Source organism: Pogona vitticeps, chromosome 4, assembly GCF_051106095.1.
Source record: "Pogona vitticeps strain Pit_001003342236 chromosome 4, PviZW2.1, whole genome shotgun sequence".
Lineage (NCBI taxonomy): Eukaryota > Metazoa > Chordata > Lepidosauria > Squamata > Agamidae > Pogona > Pogona vitticeps.
The window spans coordinates 47580299-47603173 of record NC_135786.1 but is presented as its reverse complement, the minus strand read 5'-3'; the positions used below and the strand labels follow the sequence as shown (position 1 = coordinate 47603173).

The 22875-nt window shown below is 38.5% G+C and overlaps 1 protein-coding gene across 18 annotated transcripts in view; it reads left to right on the top strand.

The window, feature by feature from the left end:
- The window catches only part of SRGAP2 (SLIT-ROBO Rho GTPase activating protein 2), a 258963-nt gene that overhangs the window by 150833 nt on the left and 85255 nt on the right, over positions 1-22875 (top strand). For 11 of the 18 annotated variants that reach the window (XR_013544325.1, XM_072997264.2, XM_078391853.1 and 8 more), the window contains exons 6-10: positions 3560-3775; positions 5344-5472; positions 13874-14098; positions 19853-19954; positions 21529-21726. Coding sequence is in view for 17 of the 18 variants with exons in the window: in XM_072997264.2 (XP_072853365.1) it covers positions 3560-3775; positions 5344-5472; positions 13874-14098; positions 19853-19954; positions 21529-21726 (870 nt within the window). In the remaining variant the exon portion in view is untranslated. The remainder of the gene's footprint in view (positions 1-3559; positions 3776-5343; positions 5473-13873; positions 14099-19852; positions 19955-21528; positions 21727-22875) is intronic. The other 7 variants (XM_078391856.1, XM_078391855.1, XM_072997265.2 and 4 more) reach the window with 1 other exon arrangement.

Sequence of the window (22875 nt, the reverse complement as noted above, 5' to 3'; positions counted from 1 at the left end):
TGTAGAATCTGAAAATTATGCCAATAAAAAGCTGATATAAAATAGAACATTAAGTTACAAGAGGCTTGTGTGTTTTCTTGTAATATGACATGCCAGGCATTTCTTACTATTGCGGCAGCCATGTATATCTTTTTGGAACTAAAACCATTGTGTTTGTTTCCGAACTATGAGTGTCATTGTGCACTGCTGAAATATATTTTGAATGGAGTACATATAGTCTACAGAGAATTAAGGCAGGGATTAAACAATTGTTGACCTTAATTCCATTCTTAAAGTAGTTCTATGATATAATCAAAGGGGGGGGGGGTTACTGCTTTTAATCCATGAATATGTAATAGTGAAAAGAGAGAGCAAAGGGTTGATAGTTGGTGAGTGGTGAGATGTTGACCTACCTTTGTAGGTTTAGAAAAGGTATTGAGTCTCTTTATCATCATCTTACTATCCTTATTTAAATTCAAATTCCATCTGGCAAAGTGGGCTGTAGCCTACTGGAGTTTACATCACAGTATGTTCATTCATCTTTACTGTGCCACAGGATTCTGGGATAACGAAAGTGAGGTACCTTCTGTTTCTCACATGGTTAAAGGTTCATCCCGGTAAAAGTAGGTTGAGCAACACAAAGCCCTCCTCTTCCATTCTTGTGGTTCTACAGGCTCCTCAAAGGCCTCTTTCCTCCCTCTGCTGTCATGATAAAAGTGGCATTAGGCATGTTTCCCTTTGAATTAACGTATACCCCACACAGCTTGTTTACAAGCAGTGTTGTCTTCCTAGAAACAACTTTTCACTGCTAATGCCATCTGGGAGTTCAGGGACAGAGCCACATCAAGGAGTTACTACTTGATTATGAACATCATCTTTTTTAATAGGATGTCACCCATTCCAGAACAGGTTGAGTCCCAATTTGAGAGCAGAAAAAAATGTATTAACTTTAACGCACTCATAACGACAGAACTGTAATACTTGTAGTAGCTGTTTGTTGCATCAAAACAAAACAAAGTGTGGCTCCATAAGGGCTGATACCTTTTATTTGGCATAAGCTTTTATGAACTGTAGCCCTTTTTTCATATGCATTTGTTCAGAAACAGGGTTTCTGTTTTATGTGGATTAGTTTCTTTGTGAATCTGGTGCATTTCCACTATATACAGCTCATAATGGTTTCTTCCATTTTATGTCTCCTGAACTATGCTCCAAGCTTCTGAAGAAGTCTGCTACAGGGCACAAAAGCTTATGTCAAATAAAACTTCTTAATCTTTACAGTGTCACAAGCTTCTTTGTTGCAGTAGCTACATTTCTGTTGTGGGCCATCATGCAATCAATATGAGTCTTGACCATGATAACAGATCTGGCAAGTACACATAAAAGAATTATGATAAGACATTCTCAGCTCTCTGAAGCCAATTAAAAATGAGGTTTCATTTGTTTCCATTGCCCTGTACTATGTCCCTGCTAAAGGGATGCTGGTAGGGGAAGAAAAGAATTCTTTGCTGTGCTTACAGCTATTATTCTGAATGCTTCCTTTCAATCTACTAATGTATGAAAGCTGCCATGTAAATTATTCAGATGCTCTCATTTAACTCTGACTGGGCTTGCATTTTTTACTGTGACGTCTTCCTGTAACCAAGAAGCATTGCTTAATCACTACAGGAGAGGAGAATGCACATATCCCACTTAAGAAAAATTATAGTCAAGTTCAAGCTGAGGTGAAATAAGAGTCAGTGGCATTGTGCCTGAAAGTGACTTGAGGCAAGAGTTTGGCTCATGTCAGTATTTCAGAGCTGGAACAGATCTCTGCTCTCTGCCGAGTGTGTTTTGAGCCAATTCCTGTTGAGTAAGTGTAACACCTCATAGGGCCCCGTTACAGCAGCATTTAAGAATCTTTCAGCCTTGTTTTAAAATTTGTTCTGTAAACCCCACACTATGGAAAGACGTGACAAAAAACAATTTTCACTAAATAAATATTTGTCACTGGTGTAATGATAATTATGAATTGAACTGCTGGATAGCTAAATGGTTTGGGTATCTGGCTGTGGAGCCAGAAGTTGGGAGTTCAATTCCCCACTACAGTGGGGTCTTGACTTGAGAACTTAATCCGTATTGGAAGGCAGTTCTCAAGTCAAAAAGTCTGTAAGTCAAGTCTCCATTGACCTACAGTGCATTGAAAACCGATTAATCCCGTAACAGGCCGTTTTTGTTCCATTTTGGTTTTTTTTTTTTTTTCTGGTCTGTAAGTCAAATCTCAGTCTGCAAGTCAAACCTAAATTTTGCGGCCAGAAAAGTCTGTAACTCAAGAAGTCTGTAAGTCAAGCCGTCTGTAAGTCAAGGGTTCACTGTATGCTTCCCTGACAGGGGCTGGACCCAGTGATCTGGAGGGTCTCTTCCAGCTTTGCAGTTCTAAGATGATGATGATGATGATGATGATGATGATGATGATGATGATGATGATACTAAGTCAGATGTTATAGTCAACTAATTTTAGAAGATGGGTCTAACAAAAAAGAGGTGCTAAATGGAGAAAGTGTGTTTCTAACCAGATCCACTGGCTGGAGTCTTGTTGTGCAGCTCTGCACAATGTGAAGACTGATGCTATCATCAGCCATAGATTTTAATCCGTAATATAAACTTTCCTTTCCCCCTCCCCCATGTTTCAAGGGACCCCTTGGGACCTTGTTGGGCCAGTGGTGTTGAAGGCTCTCTCTCATCCTGAGGCTTTCAAAGGCTTCCTCAGATTTAAAAGGATCCCTAGGGAGCCTCAGAATGTATATTGTTTTTTTTCAGGCGATAGAAAACTTTAAATTGAAATTAAAGACTGCATATGATGCAGCCCTCATGCACACAGAATTGTGCACCACGTTTCTTGGCATTAAATTAATTGTTGTACAATGATCATTTTTGTAAATCTCATTGATTCACTGGATCTGCTGTATTTAAAACTACCACTTGGATTGAGGCACAGGTCCGTGTTATCACTCTGCACATATCAGATTGGTTTGACACTCTGTTACTGGACTGATTTATGGAACCATTGGTGTTTTTCCATGTGAATGTTCACTTTCTTTAACAAAGACAGAACAAAGCAAAAAACCAAACAAAAAAACTTCCTAAAAGACTATTGTATTACTCATTTGTTTTCCTAGAAAACAAATGAGTAATACATAGTCACCAACACTTTTCATCATCTTAATTTCACTGTTCATTGTATTCACAGGTTCTGTCTGGAAGTAGTATCGTGCTTACATACATGTCTTGCTGCTTGTCCTAGTCTTCTATTTTTTCTGGCCTTTTATGACTTTGTACCAATTTTCCTGCACAATTTTAAACTGACTTAGAATGTTCTGAAAGCTCAGTGATGATCTGTTGAGGACTGTGCAGTTCCATGAATCACATAAAAAGGGGGTGATTATAGATTAGCAGAACTATTTCTCGAGTTGAAATTAAAAAGTGCAAAGTGCAATCAGTGATCATTTGGCCTATAATATTTGTAGGTAGGACTGAAGTTTTGTCCTTCCCATCTGAGCAGATACCAAGCTAATGCTTGACTACTGCTGCTTATCTCTTGAAGGTGATGAAGACCTATCATATGTACAATGCCGACAGCATTAGTGCTCAGAGCAAGCTGAAGGAGGCAGAAAAGCAGGAAGAAAAGCAGATTGGCAAGTCTGTGAAGCAAGAGGACAAGCAAACCCCACGCTCCCCTGATTCAGCTTCTAGTGTCAAGTTTGAAGAAAAACATGTCCGACGGAGCTCAGTCAAGAAGATTGAGAAAATGAAAGAGAAGGTATGTAAGCAGCATGGTGGGGCTAACTGCTCTGTAATTACAAATCTCTCTTCCTGCAGTGGAGCTGCTGAGTTCTTCTGCTTGAAATACAACACACAATGGAGATCTGTGCTAGATATGTGCAGGGGGTGGGAAAAGAACGATGTAATAGGAAAACAGCAGAAATACTAACCTGACCAAGTGGCTCAGTATCTGAGTTTGGGAATTACTGCATGCTTCACCTCCTTAATTTAGAGTTGCTGTATGTGAGGGGAAGCAGGAGATGGAGAGACCAAATGTAAAAAAAGAGGATGTCTTCCTATACTTACTATTGGCCTTTCACCCACTTTTTCTTCAGCCTAATAAACCTGAACACTAGTGGATTTGTGCTGGAACTCTGACTCCAGATAAGCTTGCTTAGGTAAAAGAAAACCACATGAATTAATACAGACATAGGAGCAGGTGATACCTTTAATCAGCCATTAAGAATATAAAACAAAACAAAAAACCAAATAGCGAGCTTTCAATGATAAATCATCTTCTTCAAGCTGTGCAACAAGTTCTTGTGGCCAATTCCAAACTCATGTGCTTTTTTTAATGTCCCAAATTCACAGGGTTGATGGTGTAGACGTCAGGTAAGCTTCTTAGATGGAAGCTGCTGCATGCATGTTGGTTTCAAGCTCTTCTTCAGCAAGCAATTTGGAATTTAAGCCCAGCTCTTAAAACAGAGGACAATCACAGGCAAGGGGGGGGGGGCTCCTTCTCGCTTTCTGCCTTTTGGGAACTCGAAGAGTTTCGGTTTAGTTGGATACAAGTTGCCTTTTAATAAATTGGATAGAAGATGAAAATGCAGTTTCATTCTGCAGGATTAGAATTGTCCAGCAGACTTACTACATCACATCTGTAGCAAACTATTGTTTTGTCTGCTGTTAAAAATGTGAATTAGGAATTAGGAAGGGCTTTCTCTGTTGAGATCTAGAGTTGTTTTCCCCTTTTCTTCTGAAGCTTACAAGAAACCAGGCTGTCAAGTACTGTAGAGAGAGAGAGTGAGTTTGGGCTCTGAGCTGCAGAGTACAACTAGTTCACTGAATTGCAGTTTGCACCATCTGACAGTGTTGTCCTGTCTTTACCACCAGAGTGGTAAGAGTGGAGTGTCTCTTATGTGCTGCATCAGAAAAGACCAGTTGACATCCTTCCAGGGAATCTGATTAGTTGGCCTTCATGACAGAGATTCTTCACTTGGCTCTTTGGTTCCAGCACCAGAGTCTGCTGTAGGGTTCTGAACCCTTCAGATACAAATAGGTTTTACAGAAGTAGATTCACCAGGTGAACTGATATGATGGTAGTTTGCCTTTGGTATCCTTGCCTAGACCCATCTTTGTACCACTCTGTGATGCAACACTTACACAAGTCACATACTATATGATGCATTCATTTTGCATACAAGTATTAAAGATTTCACAGACTGAATCACAAGGAATGTTCAGGGTAATAGAATAATTACTTTGACAATACAATGTCTTTCCTCGAGACCCATGGTTCATTTATTTTTTCTGTTTCTTAATAAGCTCCTTTAATTTTATTTTCAGCGGCAAGCAAAATACACAGAAAATAAACTGAAGGCTATTAAGGCACGAAACGAATATCTACTGGCTCTGGAGGCCACCAATGCATCTGTGTTCAAGTATTACATCCATGACCTGTCTGATCTCATTGATGTAAGTGTTCTGCTTTTTGTGCACCTCTACTGAATATTATTGCTGCAAAACCCATTATGTTTTTTACCCTCCACTGACTGGCTTTAGTGACAGAAATTCTCACAGGATGTGGGTTTGTCTTCTATGTTCAGTGTGTATTTAAGCCAGTTGTATGATGACAGCAGTGCTGAGGCACTTGTGTATAAACAGCAAAACAACTGGACAAGCACTGGACCATTTTGGTTATTCTTCCCAACCAAAATTTGTGGCTTTTAGGCCAGTGCCATTCCTTCAACACAGTCTTGGGCATGTCTACAGCTTTGTATATTTGCCTAAGGAGCAATTCTGTGCGTATTCCTCTTGGAATTGGTCTCATTCAGCTTAGTGGGGTTTAGTTCAGAGTAGGCATGGATTGGATGGTTTGGTTCTTGACCTTACTGTATTTAGAGACAGTTTTTTTCTTCCCACCCCAATCATTTTGGTGCTGGGCAGCCGAGCCAACCAGAGTGCTTCTGCGACCACATACTAGAAATATCTTTGTCCAGTCTTCAGATCCAGAAGAAAAAGTTCAGCTGGTTTGGTGATGGGTGGCTGATATACACTGATGCCTTGAGTACAAAATAGCAAGTTCTAGCCTTCCTCTCCAACTTGGAAAACTCTATATTGGAATCTTTCCTGTGGTTTCACTGGACTGTCCAAACCTCACGGCAAATGTAGAGGACAGTTTTTATCCCTCCCCAACTCCTGTCAGGAGACAGAATCGATTCCTCTCACTGCTTTTGCTAGATGGAAGTGGACCCCCTTCACATTGACAGTAGGGATGGGAATTTTGGGGGCTGCTGCAATTAACCAGATGCTAAATGGAAAAAAATTGTAGTGTTTTATGTGCTGAGGAGATTGAATAGGTAATGTTTGGAATGCAAACAAGATCTAAGTTTTTTAAGCCGGGTTAACTGAAATGTTGCTCTCTATAATGTGGGACCCGCAGGATGGTTGTATTGACTGTATCGAGCTGCTTCCTTCACTGTTTGCTGCTCAACACTGCATTTCTCTGTTTCTTGGCGGCAGCTGTAGAAGCGTCCTGTAATCAAGGTTAAAAATAGTCATTGGGGAGCCCTGAGGGTAATTGGTTGAGGGAAAGGGGCCTCCAAACAAGCAAATTAATTCCTCTCCCTTTGCTTGCTCTCCACTGTTTGTTATTCAGGCAGTCATAAAATCAAACAGGTCACACTCATTTCTGTTCAGTTCAAGCATTTATTGGAGGCCCTTACGTTTAGTTTTGCTCTGAACTGCAGGTCCATTAATAGTAGAAAACCTGTTTTGTCTTAGAGCTGGATTTGGTATCATATTCAATGGTTGCTATATTAACACCTCAAATTTCTGTTATTTTTTCAGTGTTCTCATCACTAGAATGATTTCAAAAGAGTTGGAAATGACATTTAAATAAAATCTGGTCTGCCAATTGCCTTAAATGCCCATGAGATTTAAACAGCTTTGTTTATCTGAATGGTGCACAGGATTTTCTGGCTAATGGCCATGAATTTAATATGAGTTTTCATAAATTCAAAATAATGGAAATAATTTTGATCCTAACCATAATCATGGTCATTGTGCCTGTTCAAGGAATGCATGGAGTATAGTCATTTTGAGATCCTCCTGCTTGAGAATACAAACTGCCAGTGTCCTGTTTCAGCATGGCCTGTATGAAAAATGTCTTATCCACAAGCTGCTAGCATTACAGGAAGAACAAATTAGTCTTGTTCCACTGTACATCAGTTTGGCACATATTCAGACTCAAATTCATTCTGTCCAGTGTCTGCATCAACTTGATTTTTTTTAAAGTATGGAAGATGTTCATTTGTTTCTATATGCAGTTTTTCCTAGTGTGATGATTTGTTTACATATTATTTTTATATGCATTTTATATGGTTCTCTAATACACAATTTTCAGCTGAGAATGATATTGTGTTATGTAATTCAGGGAACTCTGCTATACAAAGGATAGGAAAGGCTCTGTTAGGCAACTGGTCATGGAAGAAGGATTTGAACAAGGAGAAACTAGTGACCTGATGAATCAATAGGAGACTGTTCCAAACTTGACAGGAGGTACAGAGCTGGGGGCATAGTGCCAAAGAATTGACAATAGATACATTTTTGGGCATTAGGAGTGAGTTTGTAACTCTTCCTTTCTCTCCCTTTAATCTGGGCATTAAAGGTTAAGGACTTTTAGTTGTATGAAAAACAATCAGCCAAGGAAGAGACTATTGGAAAAAGTGATCATAGTGATATCGCTTCAAATATAGGTGCATTAAAAGTCCTAGCTATTCCTTCCAATGTTTGTGGTCCTCCCCCCACCTCGTTGCAATGCCAGTAAGCTTTAATAAGGTTTCCTAAGACACATGTTGCAAAGAATCATATCAGAGCCCATTTGGATTTTCTTAATGAATCCTTAACTCTTCTTTAAACACAGAGAGGTAATCTGAAAGAGTTGAGATAAGCACCATCATTTATCCAGATTACAGCAAACTCTTCCCAGGAGTCCTTGGACTCCTGGCAAAGCTGTCTGGTTATGCTCAGACTCCAGCCAGATGCATTCATCTAAGCAATGGATCACTTTTTCTACTCCTGAGGGCTAAGGTTTCTGACTGACAGTACTGCAGTACTCATCCTTCTAGTACCTAAGTTGTGGCAGTCTTCAACGGCATGCAACACCCCACCCACCCCCGCTTCAGGGCCAATCCTAAACAACCGACTTCTCAGTTGAGTCCAACTGAACACTTCCCTCTTACTCATTCTCTCTTACTCATTTGCCATGGGTTTGTAAAGAGTTCACGTCATTTCAGGGGCAAGGTAACAGAAAAGCAAGTTTGAGGTATTTTTAAAATCATCTTGTGAATGCTAAATCTCATATTAAAATCAGCCTGAAGGCATGAGGAACTTGGAGGATTTACCTGAAGTATCTGGCTGAGTCCAAGCCAGGACTAGAGCACCAGCCTTAGGAATCATTCTAGAGCATTGATCTGTCCACCTTATTAGGTAGGGCTTCTTCCAGGGCTTGGGAAATTTGTTTTGTGGACAATTCCTAGCCAGCTTGTGGAGTTGTAGGCCACAAAAAGTAACTTTCCTTGACAGTTGATCTTTCCTAGTCCTGCTTGAAGAGACTGAGAATTGAACCTGGGACCTTACCAATGCAATGTTTGTGTTCTGCATCTGAGCTAATAGTATTTGCATACAAATCCAACTTTAAAATGGTTGAAAGAGCGATCACTGAGTTGAGGAAAAACAAATCCAAACACTAAGGGCACAGTTCCAGTATTCAAGTAGTGTTTGATGTGTTTGGAAAAACAAGAAAACCCTGAAGTTGATACTCTTCACCTAGTGCTGTTAGTACTTCCTATAGAAGCCATTTGCCTAGAATTTCAAAAGTATAAACTGAAAATGCTTGCAATTGAAGACATTGGCCGCCTGTTGGATTTAACGTTACTAGAAACAACTGGAAGTATTGACACAATCATTCAGTTGAATCATTCCCCAGATGGGTTTGAATTTACTGAAACTCTTTGGACTGGTGCTAATCCTTTATGTTAAACAGATATTGCACTAATGGGAAAATATGTCTGACTAGCAGGATTAAAGGAAGGATCAAGGTAAGCAGTGGTTCTTCTGTTTTGTTTAGATGCCTAACAGCTAATACAATTACTACAACAAAACAATATTGAGATTGGTACTGGCTATAGCTCTAGATAACCAGTGTGGTATAATGAATAGAGTGAAAGACTGGGACTCAGGAGGCCTGGGTTCAAATCCTTAGTCAGCCATGGAAACTCACTAGGGGCGAGGCACTGGTCAAACCATTCCTTAAATAATATCTCACTTTGAAAGCCCTGTTAGAATTGCTATAAGTTGGGTCTGACTTGACAGCACATAACAGAGCTGCTAAGATGAATGCTGACACACATCACCTTGAGTTTTTTTGTCTAGACAGTCTTAAGACAAGTTACTTCCCTGTAGCAGTGTCCTTTTGTCTCCTTATAAACATATGACCTTAGAAGTAAAAAAGTGCCACAGCAAGATTACTATCTAGATAGAAATGAAGCCTGCATCCTCTGTGTTAGGACTGGTTAGACTTCTAAACATGTACAACAGTGGTTTTTAAAGCTTAAGAGACTACTAGTTATCTATGGTTCAGTTTTAAGTGGCTCTCAAAAGAGCAAGAGGTGTGTTCTTTAAAAAATGTTTCTAGTATGTACTGAAGCAACCACATACTCTCTTGCTGAATTTAAACATTTTAAAATGAAAAGGAGCATGAGCCTCTCGAGTCTTGGCTTCTCTGCACGTGGCCACAACTTTTTAAACATAAAATACTTATTTTTATTCCATCATAAAGGACATTCTGCCATAAATATCACTGCTAATAATGCAAGACAAAATAAAATGAGAAAATTATACTTGAAGCATAGTTGAAATATAAAAGGAACTTTCTTTAAAATATAATTAAAATGAGAAATATTATACAGTTTTTAAAACCAGTTTCAGCAATTGACAAGTGAGCTTAAGGGCCCCAAACCTACCTGAATGTGGATATCTTTGATGGCTGACAGAGGGATATCAAATATATGGTTACTCTTTCCTCTTTTGGAAAGATATCAGTCCAGAAATGAAATAAAACTTTAAAAATAAAAACATTGTGGCACCTTAAAGACTATCTGCTGTGCTTTCGTGGGCAAGGCGACTTTTTTAGATCTGAGGAAGCTCACCTTAAAATATAGCAGTTAGTTTAACATTTTTGCCTTCTTTATTTTTGATTTTTCTTTTCTTTTTAGCCCGGTATGCTAGCACAGACTAAGATGGCTACTTTTTCTAAAACTTTTGGAAAGGAGTTCCAGGAACTGAGAGTAGTTACAAGAAGGCCCCCTCTCATGTTTCCATGAAATGTGCTTCAAATTGTGGAGGGATCGAGAAGAGGACTTCTCTGAGGCTCTTAAAATCTTAGCAGCTTCATGTGTGAAAATATTGTCCTTCAGACAGGCTGATGGCAAGTTGTGATTGTGTCTGGAAACAGACCAGTGGTTATTAAAACTTTTGTAATATGGGAGTTACACATGCCCTGTAACTGGCACTGGTTGGCAATCTAATTGCAGTACACTGGGCCAGCTGAAGTTTCTGAAAGGTGCTCCTCATCTCTTGCAGTGCATATTATATATAATCATCAACCTAGTTATAACAAAACACTATGTCAGTGTGGCAAGGTCAGACATTTCAACAGGTACAGTAGGCGCATTGGCTTCAGCGATACAGACATACTCCTAAACACCACTGGAACTGAAACATGCAGGTTCAAAGCTGAATCTAGGACTATGCCTGAACTATAAAACTAAATTCTCAAAGGGATGACAATGTCTCCATCTTCCCACCCAGCATGGGTGGAAAAAAATCCAGAAAAACAGACACTTGTTTTAAACTGCTGGATAGTCAATGGTATAGGTATCTGGCTGCGGAGCCAGAAGTTGGGCATTTGATTCTCTGCTGTGCCTCCTTGACAGGGGCTGGACTCGATGGTCCATAGGGTGCCTTCCAGCTAATCAGTTCCAAGATTCTTATTATTGTTGTTTACCATAGAAGTGTGTGCTACAGAATAGAAAGCACCAGATAAGATTTAATCCATAGAATATTACTTATACAGTTGTCTATGTGTTGATATTAATTAAAGAAATAAAGATTTTAAAAGAAACCAAGCAAACCAAAGTGGTAGATATATAACAAATAGAATTCACCTACGTAATAACTCATTTTAACTATTCACAAAATCTTCCCCAGCTATATGTAAACTGCAGTGTGTAAACAAGTATTGCTTGCCTTTGAAAGCACTTAAGATTGGACAGTTATGGAGTGTTCTTCTGCTCTGAATTTTGAAACCTGCAGTATTTACTTGCATTATGTTGTTCTGGGTTTGTATTTTAAGTCTTGTAGCTGGTAAAGGGTTAATGAGCTGTCATGCTGAGGAGTGAATTTGGATGAGCTATCATTAAATTCTTATAAAAAATTGATTTCCTTGGAGAACATTTTCCATCAAAGATTTATATAACCTAGAAAAGGCCGGCAAGACTGACACACTTATAAATGTGATATTTTGGACGTTTTAAAATGTTAGTGATGGGGAAGGAGTACTGAACATGTTTTTTGCTGCCAGCAGTTACTATAAAGATGGAAACATCACTGTCTTAATCTAATCCTCCTGATTTCTTATGAGATAGCTTATAAAATATGAATTACCATTTCCCTTTCCAGTTCCATGAATGGAAACAGATAACGTGAAGATGAATGCAATTGCATGGGATGTATTTTGCCAAACAGGCAACTTTATCTGAACTGAATCCATCCATCAGGCTGGGGCTTCAGTAAATTAAAGGGCATATTAACACAGATGTTCAACTGATAATAATTTTTTGTTAAGTTTCAGTTGATCTGCATCATAATTGGGTAGTAATTCTCACTAAAACTGGTTTCCCTCCAATTGCACTTTGCAAAACATGGAATTTTAATGCACTGGCAAAGCTGCAACTGCTTAGATGGCTGTTTACCAATGGAAACGCCCTCTGCCTGTGCAAATTCTCAATCAAGCAGCTTTTGTTTTTGTGCTTGGTCTTTGTGCTTCTTGATTGAATTCAGTGTTCTTTCATTGTGCCTTTCCAGTAAAGCCAGCAACTGCTGCTGCTTTACAAGAATCCACCACCTGCCACAGGCTTTTGGCACTGTACCCAGTCATGTTATAGCAGACAATGACAGGATTCTTATTTTAAAACCATAGAAGGTGTCTGGATTTGTATATCTTTCCTCTTCTTTTCCCATTTATTTTCTTCCCTTTTTGCTTTTCTTTTTGTGATACGGATCCATCCTGCCCCCAAATGCTTATGCCAAAGGAGGAGATTCCATTGATACCAGCTTTTGGAGTAGGACATCCATCAAACAGATGGGCTTCTCTTCCTTTTGGATGGCTTCCTAGCACATGCAATTTTTGCACTCATTTTTTAGAATGGGAGCCATTCTCTTATATTTTTTTGGGGGGGGTCTTTTTAAGGATCAAATCAGGACTTTGTGTGTTTGTGTGAAGTAATGACAGGAGATCTTTCCCATAAGTAGTGAATTTTGGCTTGGTAAAAAATTAGCTTTCATTAACAATATGCTAAGGTCAGTACATTTAGCAAATATTTGACTTTGATACTTGTATTTCAATATTTCCTTCACTTTCTTTCCTCTGTTTGCAAAGTGGATCTTCTCAAATTATTTATTTAATTCAGGGGGTTATTGTCCCACAAACAGACCTACTGTGTTTTTCAAATACAAAGCAAGAGTGCAGAAGCAGAATAATGCACAATAAAAACAGCAGTTAAAACAGTAAAAAGAAGCTATTAAAACAGCATTTAAAACCAAGAGGGAAAATACAGGTAAGGCAAACTCCAGATACAAATAAAAAAACTTCAAAAATGAAGAGAATGCACTTAAGCATTAACTAAGATAGTTGACAGGCAATCAAAGAAAAGAAATGGAAAATGTCACCACTGAGAAGATCTCCTCTCTTGTAGGTACTTACCAAACCCAAGATGTCAGGGCCATCATGAAAAGTCTTTAAATGTATGGAAAAACTGGGAAACAGTAAATATTTTAAATATTGTTGTAATCTGATCACAGTGTTCAGTTCCAAAGACATTTGGCTAGTGTGTTCTTCACTAGTTTAATGAAGATTTCAAATGATTTTAAAGCAACCCACATGCAATGTATTGTAGCAGCCTTCCCCACCCTGGTGCCTTCTGGGCATTTTGGATGACAACTCATGTTGTCCCCATACTCTCTGGAGCTGGTCGAAGTTGTATTCCAAAACCTACAGAAGTCAACAGGTTAGTGAAGGCTGCACTGCAATAATTATCTTGGCAAGGATAACTGTTGTGATGGCATATTTCTGGTCTGAATACAGAGATTATAGCATCAAACTAGAAATGGATTTTGTGTTGCTCTAAGAATTTGAGCTGGGTTGGAAAGACAGATAAGCATCAAGCAGGAGGTGATTTTGTCTGTAACTGGATTGTGTCCAGGCTTCCACCTGATAAGGCAAGAAGCTACAAAAATAGATCGTGCGTGTTCAATACAAGACATGATTCCATAGTGGCTATAAGTATGGCAGTGTTTTTAAATGAAGGATATCAAGCCCCATTAAGCAAATGTAAGTCTATTAAAGTCACTATAGCTCAGGTCTGGAAATCAGTTTTGTGTTTCTTGCACAAGTTGTTGGACCTGTTCAGACCAAGATTTGTGTGTACTGTATTGAATAATGAATGTAATATTACATTGTATTTTCTGTGACTCGTATTCTTATAGAATCTTGAGTTTTCAGGTAGTTTCTGCTTGCTTGTGTTTTTTTTTCCAGCAGTGCTGTGATCTAGGATATCATGCCAGCCTTGGCAGGGCACTCAGGACATTCCTGTCAGCAGAGTTGAACTTGGAACAATCAAAGCATGAAGGCCTGGATGCCATTGAGAATGCAGTGGAGAACTTGGATGCTAACAGTGACAAGCAGCGTCTCATGGAGATGAGCAACAATGTCTTCTGCCCACCCATGAAGTTTGAATTTCAGCCTCATATGGGTGACATGGTTAGTTCTACTCTTCTCTATGAATATGCATAAATAGGGGTTTCCTTTGTAGTCATATTTAGAAACATTGTGTACAAGATAAAGTAAACTGTGGTGTTGATTGATCTGTGACTTCAGGGGAATATACATGTCCCCCATATATTTTAAATGAATGCATGGAGAGAGAGCAGGGTTGCATGGACTGACCTCACCTGCTGGCCATGCACTATGGCTGTGCTTCCCCAAAAGATATCGGATTGGCAGTTCTCCATGCATGCAGATGTATGTGCAGATGTGTGTACATGCAAGGAAAGACTGGCTATTGAGAATTGCTTCTCTAATATAGGAGCTTTTAGGCATACAACTGTGTTTGGAGAGAACCTCTATCAAATGTCATTTGGATGATATTCACTGTGAACACAGTGCTGCCGTATGGTGATTGTATTGGATAGGTTTAGCCAATGTGGATCTGCAGCCTCCTCCATGCTTTCTTAAGCATGTGGGGAGGGTTCTGTATACCCTTTTTATGCTATGACTGGATTTCAGATACACAACATTATCCTACAATTTCATCAGTACACTTCTTTACCTCTAGACATCTTGGTACTAGTTTGTACAGTCTTCACTTTGTAATGTTGGTTGCTTTTTATAATGGATGTATCTTAGAAGTAAAAAGGAGAGTAAAATAAATGTGGTAAGCAATGTATTTGCTTTCATCTGTTGACTATTTCCTGTAGTTTCCAGTAGGATGATTTGCTTAGAAGAAGAGTTGATTATAGACATTCTTTAAATGAAGGCTGTTCTAGAGAGCGAACGAAGTGCAGGAAGATATGGTGTAGCCTGGTTTCCTTCCCTACACCTACATTTGTTTAAGAGGAAGGTATCTTTTCACTGTTCTAACATCTGATTTCCAAACAGCATTTGGTGAACATGTGATTCTGTTTCCTGATTATGACTACTATTCATTAGATGCTGGGACATTGATATAAATCAGGACTTGCAGACTTGTGTTCTCACAATTAAAGATGGATTTGTAGTGTGCCATATCACAACCTTCTCTTTTGGCTTTTTATTTCTTCCAGATTGTCCCCCACGTATCTGTATATTAGACTGATATTTCTGGGTCTCTTTTCTCTCATGTTGCTGCAAGTTCTTTATGTAGATACTATTATCTGCATGAGGAATCACTGATGTTAAGGTGCCGCACTGTTGTACTGAATTCAGCAGTTTTCATTTTGCTTCCCCATCCACACCCTGAGAATTTCTTATAAAGATAGCTTCTGAAGACTAACAATCGTGGTTGCTGGATGGCAAACCATAAAACTGAAGTTCAGTATTTTATTGCATTTTCTTTGGTATTTATTGCATGTTACTTTCATCCAGTTGATCTTTCCCAAGAGAAAATATCACAGATGCTTTGCATTAGTTCTGTTTGCAGTTTTCTTATACAAGGAATTCACCCTGCTTTTTAGCACAGCTGTGATATATTAGAGTTCATGTTGTTAAAGACCCAAGTGCCATTGGATACTATGCAGAATGATATTATTTTCTGTAAGGGCACCCAGTCTCTAGTTTGATTGTTGTGACTATTGGATGTAATTATTCTCAGCATTGCACCATTTGGACATTTTATTACTAAATTCACTTTCTGGCTACTTTCCGATCTGTTCAAAGCCCATGCTATTTAGTCATTGTAGTTAGCAACCAGAGTACTGTATATATATTCAATGGAAAGCAAGATTGTCTCAGTGATGCAGACACATTTGGAAGGTCTGAGCTCTCCCATGGAATCCATTCGCCCGTGATATACATTGGCAGATGTAGTTTCATGTGATAGTCCAAAGCATCTGTGATAAATGTCCAGAATTATGAAATGTGTACTAATGAATTCTGACACAGACTATTAGGCTGATGTCCACACTCCTTCTCTACATGTATACGTTCACCAAATATGTGAGAAATTGTCAGCATTCAAACAGGCTGCAGCAATGACTCTGTGTGTATGTTACATTTATTATGTATTCATATTTACAGATCTAATACCGTGTTTCCCTGAAAATAAGACAGGGTCTTCTATTAATTTTTGCTCCAAAAAATGCATTAGGGCTTATTTTCAGGGGATGGTTTTTTTTCATATACAACAATCTACCACATTCTTCTGTGTATAAGACTATACTTTTGTCTAAAATCTTTAGACTAAAAATTGAGGGTCATCTTATACACAGAAGTAAGCTGAGGAGAAAAAAACAAGTGGAGGGGAAGCAGGGACCAAAGTGCTGCAGGATGGCTTTGATCCCTGCTTTCCCCTCTGCCTGCTAAGTCCCATGGGGCTTAGCAAAAGGAGGGGGGAAGGATCAAAGCAATCGCGTGGCTGTATAAGGGGGAAAGGGATCAAAATGTTCAGTTGCGGCATTGCTTTGATCCCATTCCCCCTCCTTTTGCTAAGCCATGCGGGGCTTACAACAAAGGGAGAAAGCAGGGATCAAAGCCATCCTGCAGCACTTTGATCCTTTTTACTCTACATTTCCTAAGCCCCACTTAGATTTCTTAATTTTGGATTAGAAAAGGGGGGCATCTTATACACAGAAAAATAAGGTACATTTATTCAAACACTGTCATGCCATCTTCTGGTTGTTGCACAATGGGGGAGGGCAAGGTTTCACTGAAGAGGCTTATTTTGGGGGTAGGGTTTATATTACCAGCATCCTGAAAAGTCATACTAGGGTTTATTTTCAGAGAAACAGGGGAGTATAGTCCTATCACTGTAGATAGTTGTGTCAAAGAAAAAACACAGTATATGTAGCTGGCTGGTCCTCTCACTTATTTATCATACTTACATTTGGACTAGTAAAAAAATCACTAAAATGGGTCAACATCAGTTCGGTTATGTGAATATACTCTTTTCTTTTAATATTGTGAGCTGCCTTGGGTCCCCTTATCAGGAGAAAGACAGCCTATAAATAAAACAAATAAATGAATAATAAATACATAAATAGTGTGGAGCACTATTTTTAAATTTATATTTCTAAATTTAGTGTTGCATGCATCTAGATCAATTTAAAAGTCAAATCCCAGAATGACTTTATTTCCCCCTGACTCCATACCAAAATATTCAAGAAATAATATTTTGACATTCCTATATCATTGATACTGCTCTTATGCACCTTACATTCTTTTTAAGGAGAAAAGTTAGATAAAAATATTTTAAATAAATGAAAATAAATAAATATATATTTACCCTCTGGCAATTTTTCTAGAAAGGTATATAACAGCCATGAAGGGGAGAAGTGGCTGATTAGGAACACAATGGGAGCAGAAATTTACTTTGCCATATCAGGCTTACAATCTAATTTCATGCATTCCCTTCTTTTTGCTATTTAGTAAACAAAAACCAGGCACAGAAGTAGTTCTCATAACTTGGTTGCTTGAAATTTGGCAAAAATGTGCATTAAAATTTGGACAATGGCATTCATAACTTTTCTTTTGAAATGTGGAGTCAGAGGTTCAATATACTTTTTAAAACTAATTTGCTTCTTTGAACATTAACATATTGAGTCTAGTTCTCTGAATATTACAGGTTTGAAGAGGGGCTGGTGGATGAAGTGTCTGAATTGTTATTAATAAATCAAGATATGAACATGGCTCTCCCCCATGCAAGCAGTCATTTTGCTCTTTCATCACTAGCCATGATTAAACCAAGAAATCACTAATTAACCAAAATTTCCTATTTCATTTGATCCAGATTTCCTAGTATTAATGAAATGGGGAACTGTGGTTAATTAGAGAATTTGTGTCTATGAAGATTCTCAGTCATCCATCCATGTGAGGTTATCTAGAAGTTGAGTCATGGCAACTGGATTTGTTTCTTTTTAGGTTGAAATTTTTCACTGGTCATCCAAGTAGCTTCTTCAGTCTGAGGAGAGTTGGTAGGAGACCCCTGATAGAGATCTTGTGGATCGTTTGTGGCTCATGTAGAGGAGAATACAAAGGAGCTCTGTGCACATGCAAAACTATCTTGTCTTATAGGTCATCAAATTAAGTCAGTGTTATGGGGAAGGAAATTAACATGCCCTTGTCTTCTGACATACTGAGCAGGTCTATCTATTCTGTGTAATTCCATGATTCTTTATAGAGACTGGTCTGGGTTTTTTTGGGGAGTGGTGGTTGGGTTTTTTGGGGGAGGGGGTTGTTTGTTTTTTGAGTTTTTGTTTGTAAAATGCAGCTACAGTATTCGGATTGTTATTTTAAAGGGTAAGAGGTTTTGGTACCTTTTCACCTTGAGCTCTTTTCTTTCTAAAAACTGTTCTCTCAGCAACCTGCTTTTGCTATTACTGGGAGGAAGCAGAAGCAGAAATATGTTTTCTTTTGTAGAATAGACGTATCTCAGACAAACAAGTTTCACTGGAAAAAATAGGATTCCAACCCCTGCCTTCTTCCCACACCAGCCTCCTCCTTCCAGTTGTACTTTCCACAACTTCAGTATTGTTAGAACCACAAAACTGTAAAAGAAATCTACTTTGTGTGGTTCCTTCCTTTGTTTATTAGACTGTACATATTGATTTCAAATGGTGCAGGTTTTCGTTCTCATCGTCATAGATTTGCTATTTAGATGGGTCAAGTTTTTCAGTTTTAATGTTGTGGCTATAAAAAGTCTTACACCAACTTGTAAAGTGTTTACATTTATTTTGATAATACATATCCCAGTTTATTCCTTGCTCCATTGCTGTATAACCCAGTCAAGATAAAGTGAAGAATGGGGGCCATGTGTGCAAAATACAGTGGTGCCTCGCTTAACGTTTGCTTCGTTTAACGTTTTTTTCGCTTAACGTTTATTTTTTCAGAGGCAGATTGTGCTTCGTATAACGTTTTTCCCTATGGGCGATTTTCGCATAGCGTTTTTGGGACCATGCTTCGCTTAACGTTTTTGGTTTTAGGTCCCCTGCTTCGCTTAACGTTTTTTTTGTTTTCAATTTAAAAAGTGTCTTAGAAGGGTCCAAAACGGTTCTAAATGCTTGGATTCATTAGAGGACCCCTTAAGTCATGTGCAAACCTGATTTGGCTTTGATCTGACGTTTCGTTAATTTTTTGTGAATTTTTGTTTTTTGGCCCATAGGAACCAATGGACCTGTCAAAATCTGACAGCTCCATGCTTTCCTATGGGGGAGAAAACAATTTACAAAAAATTAAGGAAAGTTCAGATCAAAGCCAAATCAGGTTTGCACACAACTTAGGGGGTCCTCTAACGAACCCAAGAATTTAGAACAGTTGCTGCGTCTTCATTAATTTTTTGTGAATTTTTTCTTCCCCCATAGGAAATAATGGAGCTGTCAGATTTTGACAGCTGTCAAAAGTTGGGGGGAAAAAATTCACCATTAATTAACGAAAAGTCAGATCAAAGCCAAATTAACTTTTGCATCCGTTTTAGAGGGTGCAGAAGCTAATCCAAGCATTTAAAACCATTTTTGACCCTTTTATGACACACTTAATTTTGCAAAAATTGACTTCGCAAAGCCATTGAAACCTATTGAGTCAGCTACAATACATTCCAATGGAGGAAACATTGTATTGTTTAACAATGTTTCCTATGGGTTTTTTCGCTTAAGGATGGCAATCCGTGCCTATTGGAACGGATTAACCGGTTTCCAATGCATCTCTATGGGAAATGGTGTTTCGCATAAAGTTTTTTTCGCATAAGGTTTTTTTTTTTGGAACCAATTAAAAACGTTATGCGAGGCACCACTGTATATACAAAGTGTTTTTTTTCTTCTTCTCCAGGTCTTCCAGCTATGTGCCCAGCAGCCAGTGCAAAGTGAGTTGGTTCAGAGATGTCAGCAGCTCCAGTCTAGGCTATCCACACTAAAGATTGAAAATGAAGAGGTGAGCTAACACAAAACTCCACACTACTCATAGCAATTTTCTCAATAGTGTCTCCTCTTTTCCACTTCGTACTGTTTTGCTGGTCTAAACAGCAAATGAGGAAAAGGAAGGATAGCAAGGAACAAAATCTGTATTAGTAACTTCATTCCACAGAAAAGCTTCTGAGGCAAACCAAATGTGCTTCGGTTCCTAACATTAATTACTTTTGAACAACTACATTGAAACAACAATGATTTTAGATGAGCTCTCCCATTTTGACGATGTTTAGTCTTATTGTTACCTTCTAGAATATGTTGCATTGCAGACTTTAATGTTGATTGAAATGGCAAAATCTCTGTCATTTGACTGAGTTTGACTTTTATCCTGCCTTTTACATAACATTGCAATAGGAGGAGGAGGAGGATAGGCCCCTTCTTATGCACCTTGGATAGCATGGTGAGGGCAAATGGGTTATTCATGGCCTTCATCTGTGCAAAGTGTGTTTATATTGGCACTGAAAGCCTAGGGCTTAATCCTGAACTTTACCTTCTCCAGCCTGTTTTTCAGTTTAGAAGTCAGCTTATGGTTTTTGAGTGGCCATATTTTTCTATTTGAGAAAATGAAGAATATTTGGAACAGTACTAACCCTATATAATCTTGCCTTTATTGACATCTTGGTTCTTGATAACAGGACATGTAGCTTGAGTTACCATGGGCTTCTGTCCTGTGTGTACTTTGGCAAGGGGAAGAAGAAAATAAGATAGTTGTGCCAAATTGCATTAAGGAGCATCTGCTATACAATCCATAGATCAGAACTGGGGTGGGTTAATGAACAGCTTCAGTCATCTTGCACATTTCATTGTGCAATGGGAAGGTGGGATGCAAATTGAAACAATCAAAAACAGTGGAATATATTTTACAATGAATTTTAAATGTTTGAATAATGGAGTATTCATAATCACGCATGTTCTATTTTGTGCTCATGTACAGCCATGTAATATACTTGCCTTTTCCAATTTGATTATCTTTATCACATGGAAAAGTGCAAAGTGTTAGGTACCTTGCAGACTACATATTAAAACTATATGTTCAGTTCATGCAACATTATTGCGGGACTTACTTTAACCAATAAAAGCCTCACAAATTATATATGACTTCTCTTTGTCTATCTTCCCTAAGATGCAAAGAGATTAACATATCTTATTTTCTTCCTCTTCTTGTTACTCCAAATACTACTCTTCTCCAAAGGAAGCAAAGTAACTTTCTTTTCTAAGAGAAAAGGAGGGGTAGACAACCCCTGACTCACCTTCAACCCATCCCCACAGCATTTTTGTAATCCCTGATGCACCCGTTTAATATTACTGGAGCTCAAGATCATACCACTCAATGGTTTTTCCTTCCAAGTAAGTCTGCAGAAGACTGAAATCTCCATCATCCATCTCCCTTTTGTTTTGTAGATCTAATTAGTGCTCATTGTGTGCTTGGGGACCATAGAAACAGCTGCAGTAACCAATGCCAGTAGTAAAATGTATTGCTTCCTATATCCTCACCATTCTCCCCTCCCTTTTCATTCCTCTCTTGTCTCCCCCACCCAGGTTAAAAAAACAATGGAGGCCACACTGCAAACTATCCAGGATATTGTCACCATTGAAGATTTTGATGTCTCTGACTGCTTCCAGTATAGCAATTCCATGGAATCAGTAAAATCAACAGTCTCTGAAACCTTCATGAGCAAACCAAGTATTGCCAAGAGACGGGCCAATCAGCAGGAGACAGAACAGTTCTACTTCACAGTAAGAGGACTCACTTTCTGTGCACTTTCAGTGAAGTTTGTATGTGTTGGAGCTGGAAAACTGTGTTTCTTGAAGCTAACAAGCTGTCAATATCATTCTTGTAGTGAAGAATGTTCTTCCTACAGGGTCAATATTTGCCTGCTTTTGTTTGAATTTCTCCATCATTCATCTGGCCCTTGTTTCAAAGCCTGTGTTATTTATGTGTTGTCAATGTACTGTTACATCTAAACCATATAACCTAATTCTTCACTTCTTACAAACTGATACTTTACAAGTATAGCTAGGATGGGGAAAATACTAAAGCTGATAATGATAGCTTTCAAGGCTCATGTTTCCTGCCAAGGAAGGCTTTTGTTAAAATAGCTGTTACTGTCACATCCCTCTTTAATTTTAATATATTGTTAATATACAGTATACATATATAATGACTTAGTTCAGCTAGGAGAACAAGAGACATGCTAACAGTCTACACCAAATGTATTATTTAGAAGAGTAATCACAATTACAGTTAGTTGTGATGTTTGTGGATCCCTTCCCTTCTTACAACTAGAGCTAGTTGTAGCCCATTTTAGAACACTAACATCCTGTTAATTGACTGTTCAAGAGGGGAAGTGGAGTACAACAGGATTTGAGAGATCCACCTTTTAGTCTCCACAGAACAATGCAACTCATTGTGTGTCCTTGAGCTTGTCCTTAGCCTGACTTGCTTCACAGGTTTGTTGTGAAATTGAGTGGGTGGAGAGGGGGCATGTGTACAGCTTGAGATCAGAGGAAGAAGAGGTTATAAATATAACTAATAAGTAAATGATACAGATGTGTTTGTGTTTCTGTATTACAGCTCACAGACTCCATAACACAGATCACATATCTCAATTAGATAATAATGTATTTTATTCAGGATTTCATTTTTATTCCATATGTCTGATGAAATGGACTTGTCCACGAAAGCGCACATTGAAATATGATAGTCTTTAAGGTGCCACATGGTTTTTCTTTCTGTTTTGCTTTGTTTTGTTTCTTTGGATCTTGCTTCATCTGATTGCACAGACTAACATGGCTGCCTCTTCCAAAACTGCAGTGCAGAAAATGGTTCCATATGCATTCAGTTGGGTAGAAGCAAGTCTTCAGAAATATTCCCCCATTAATCTG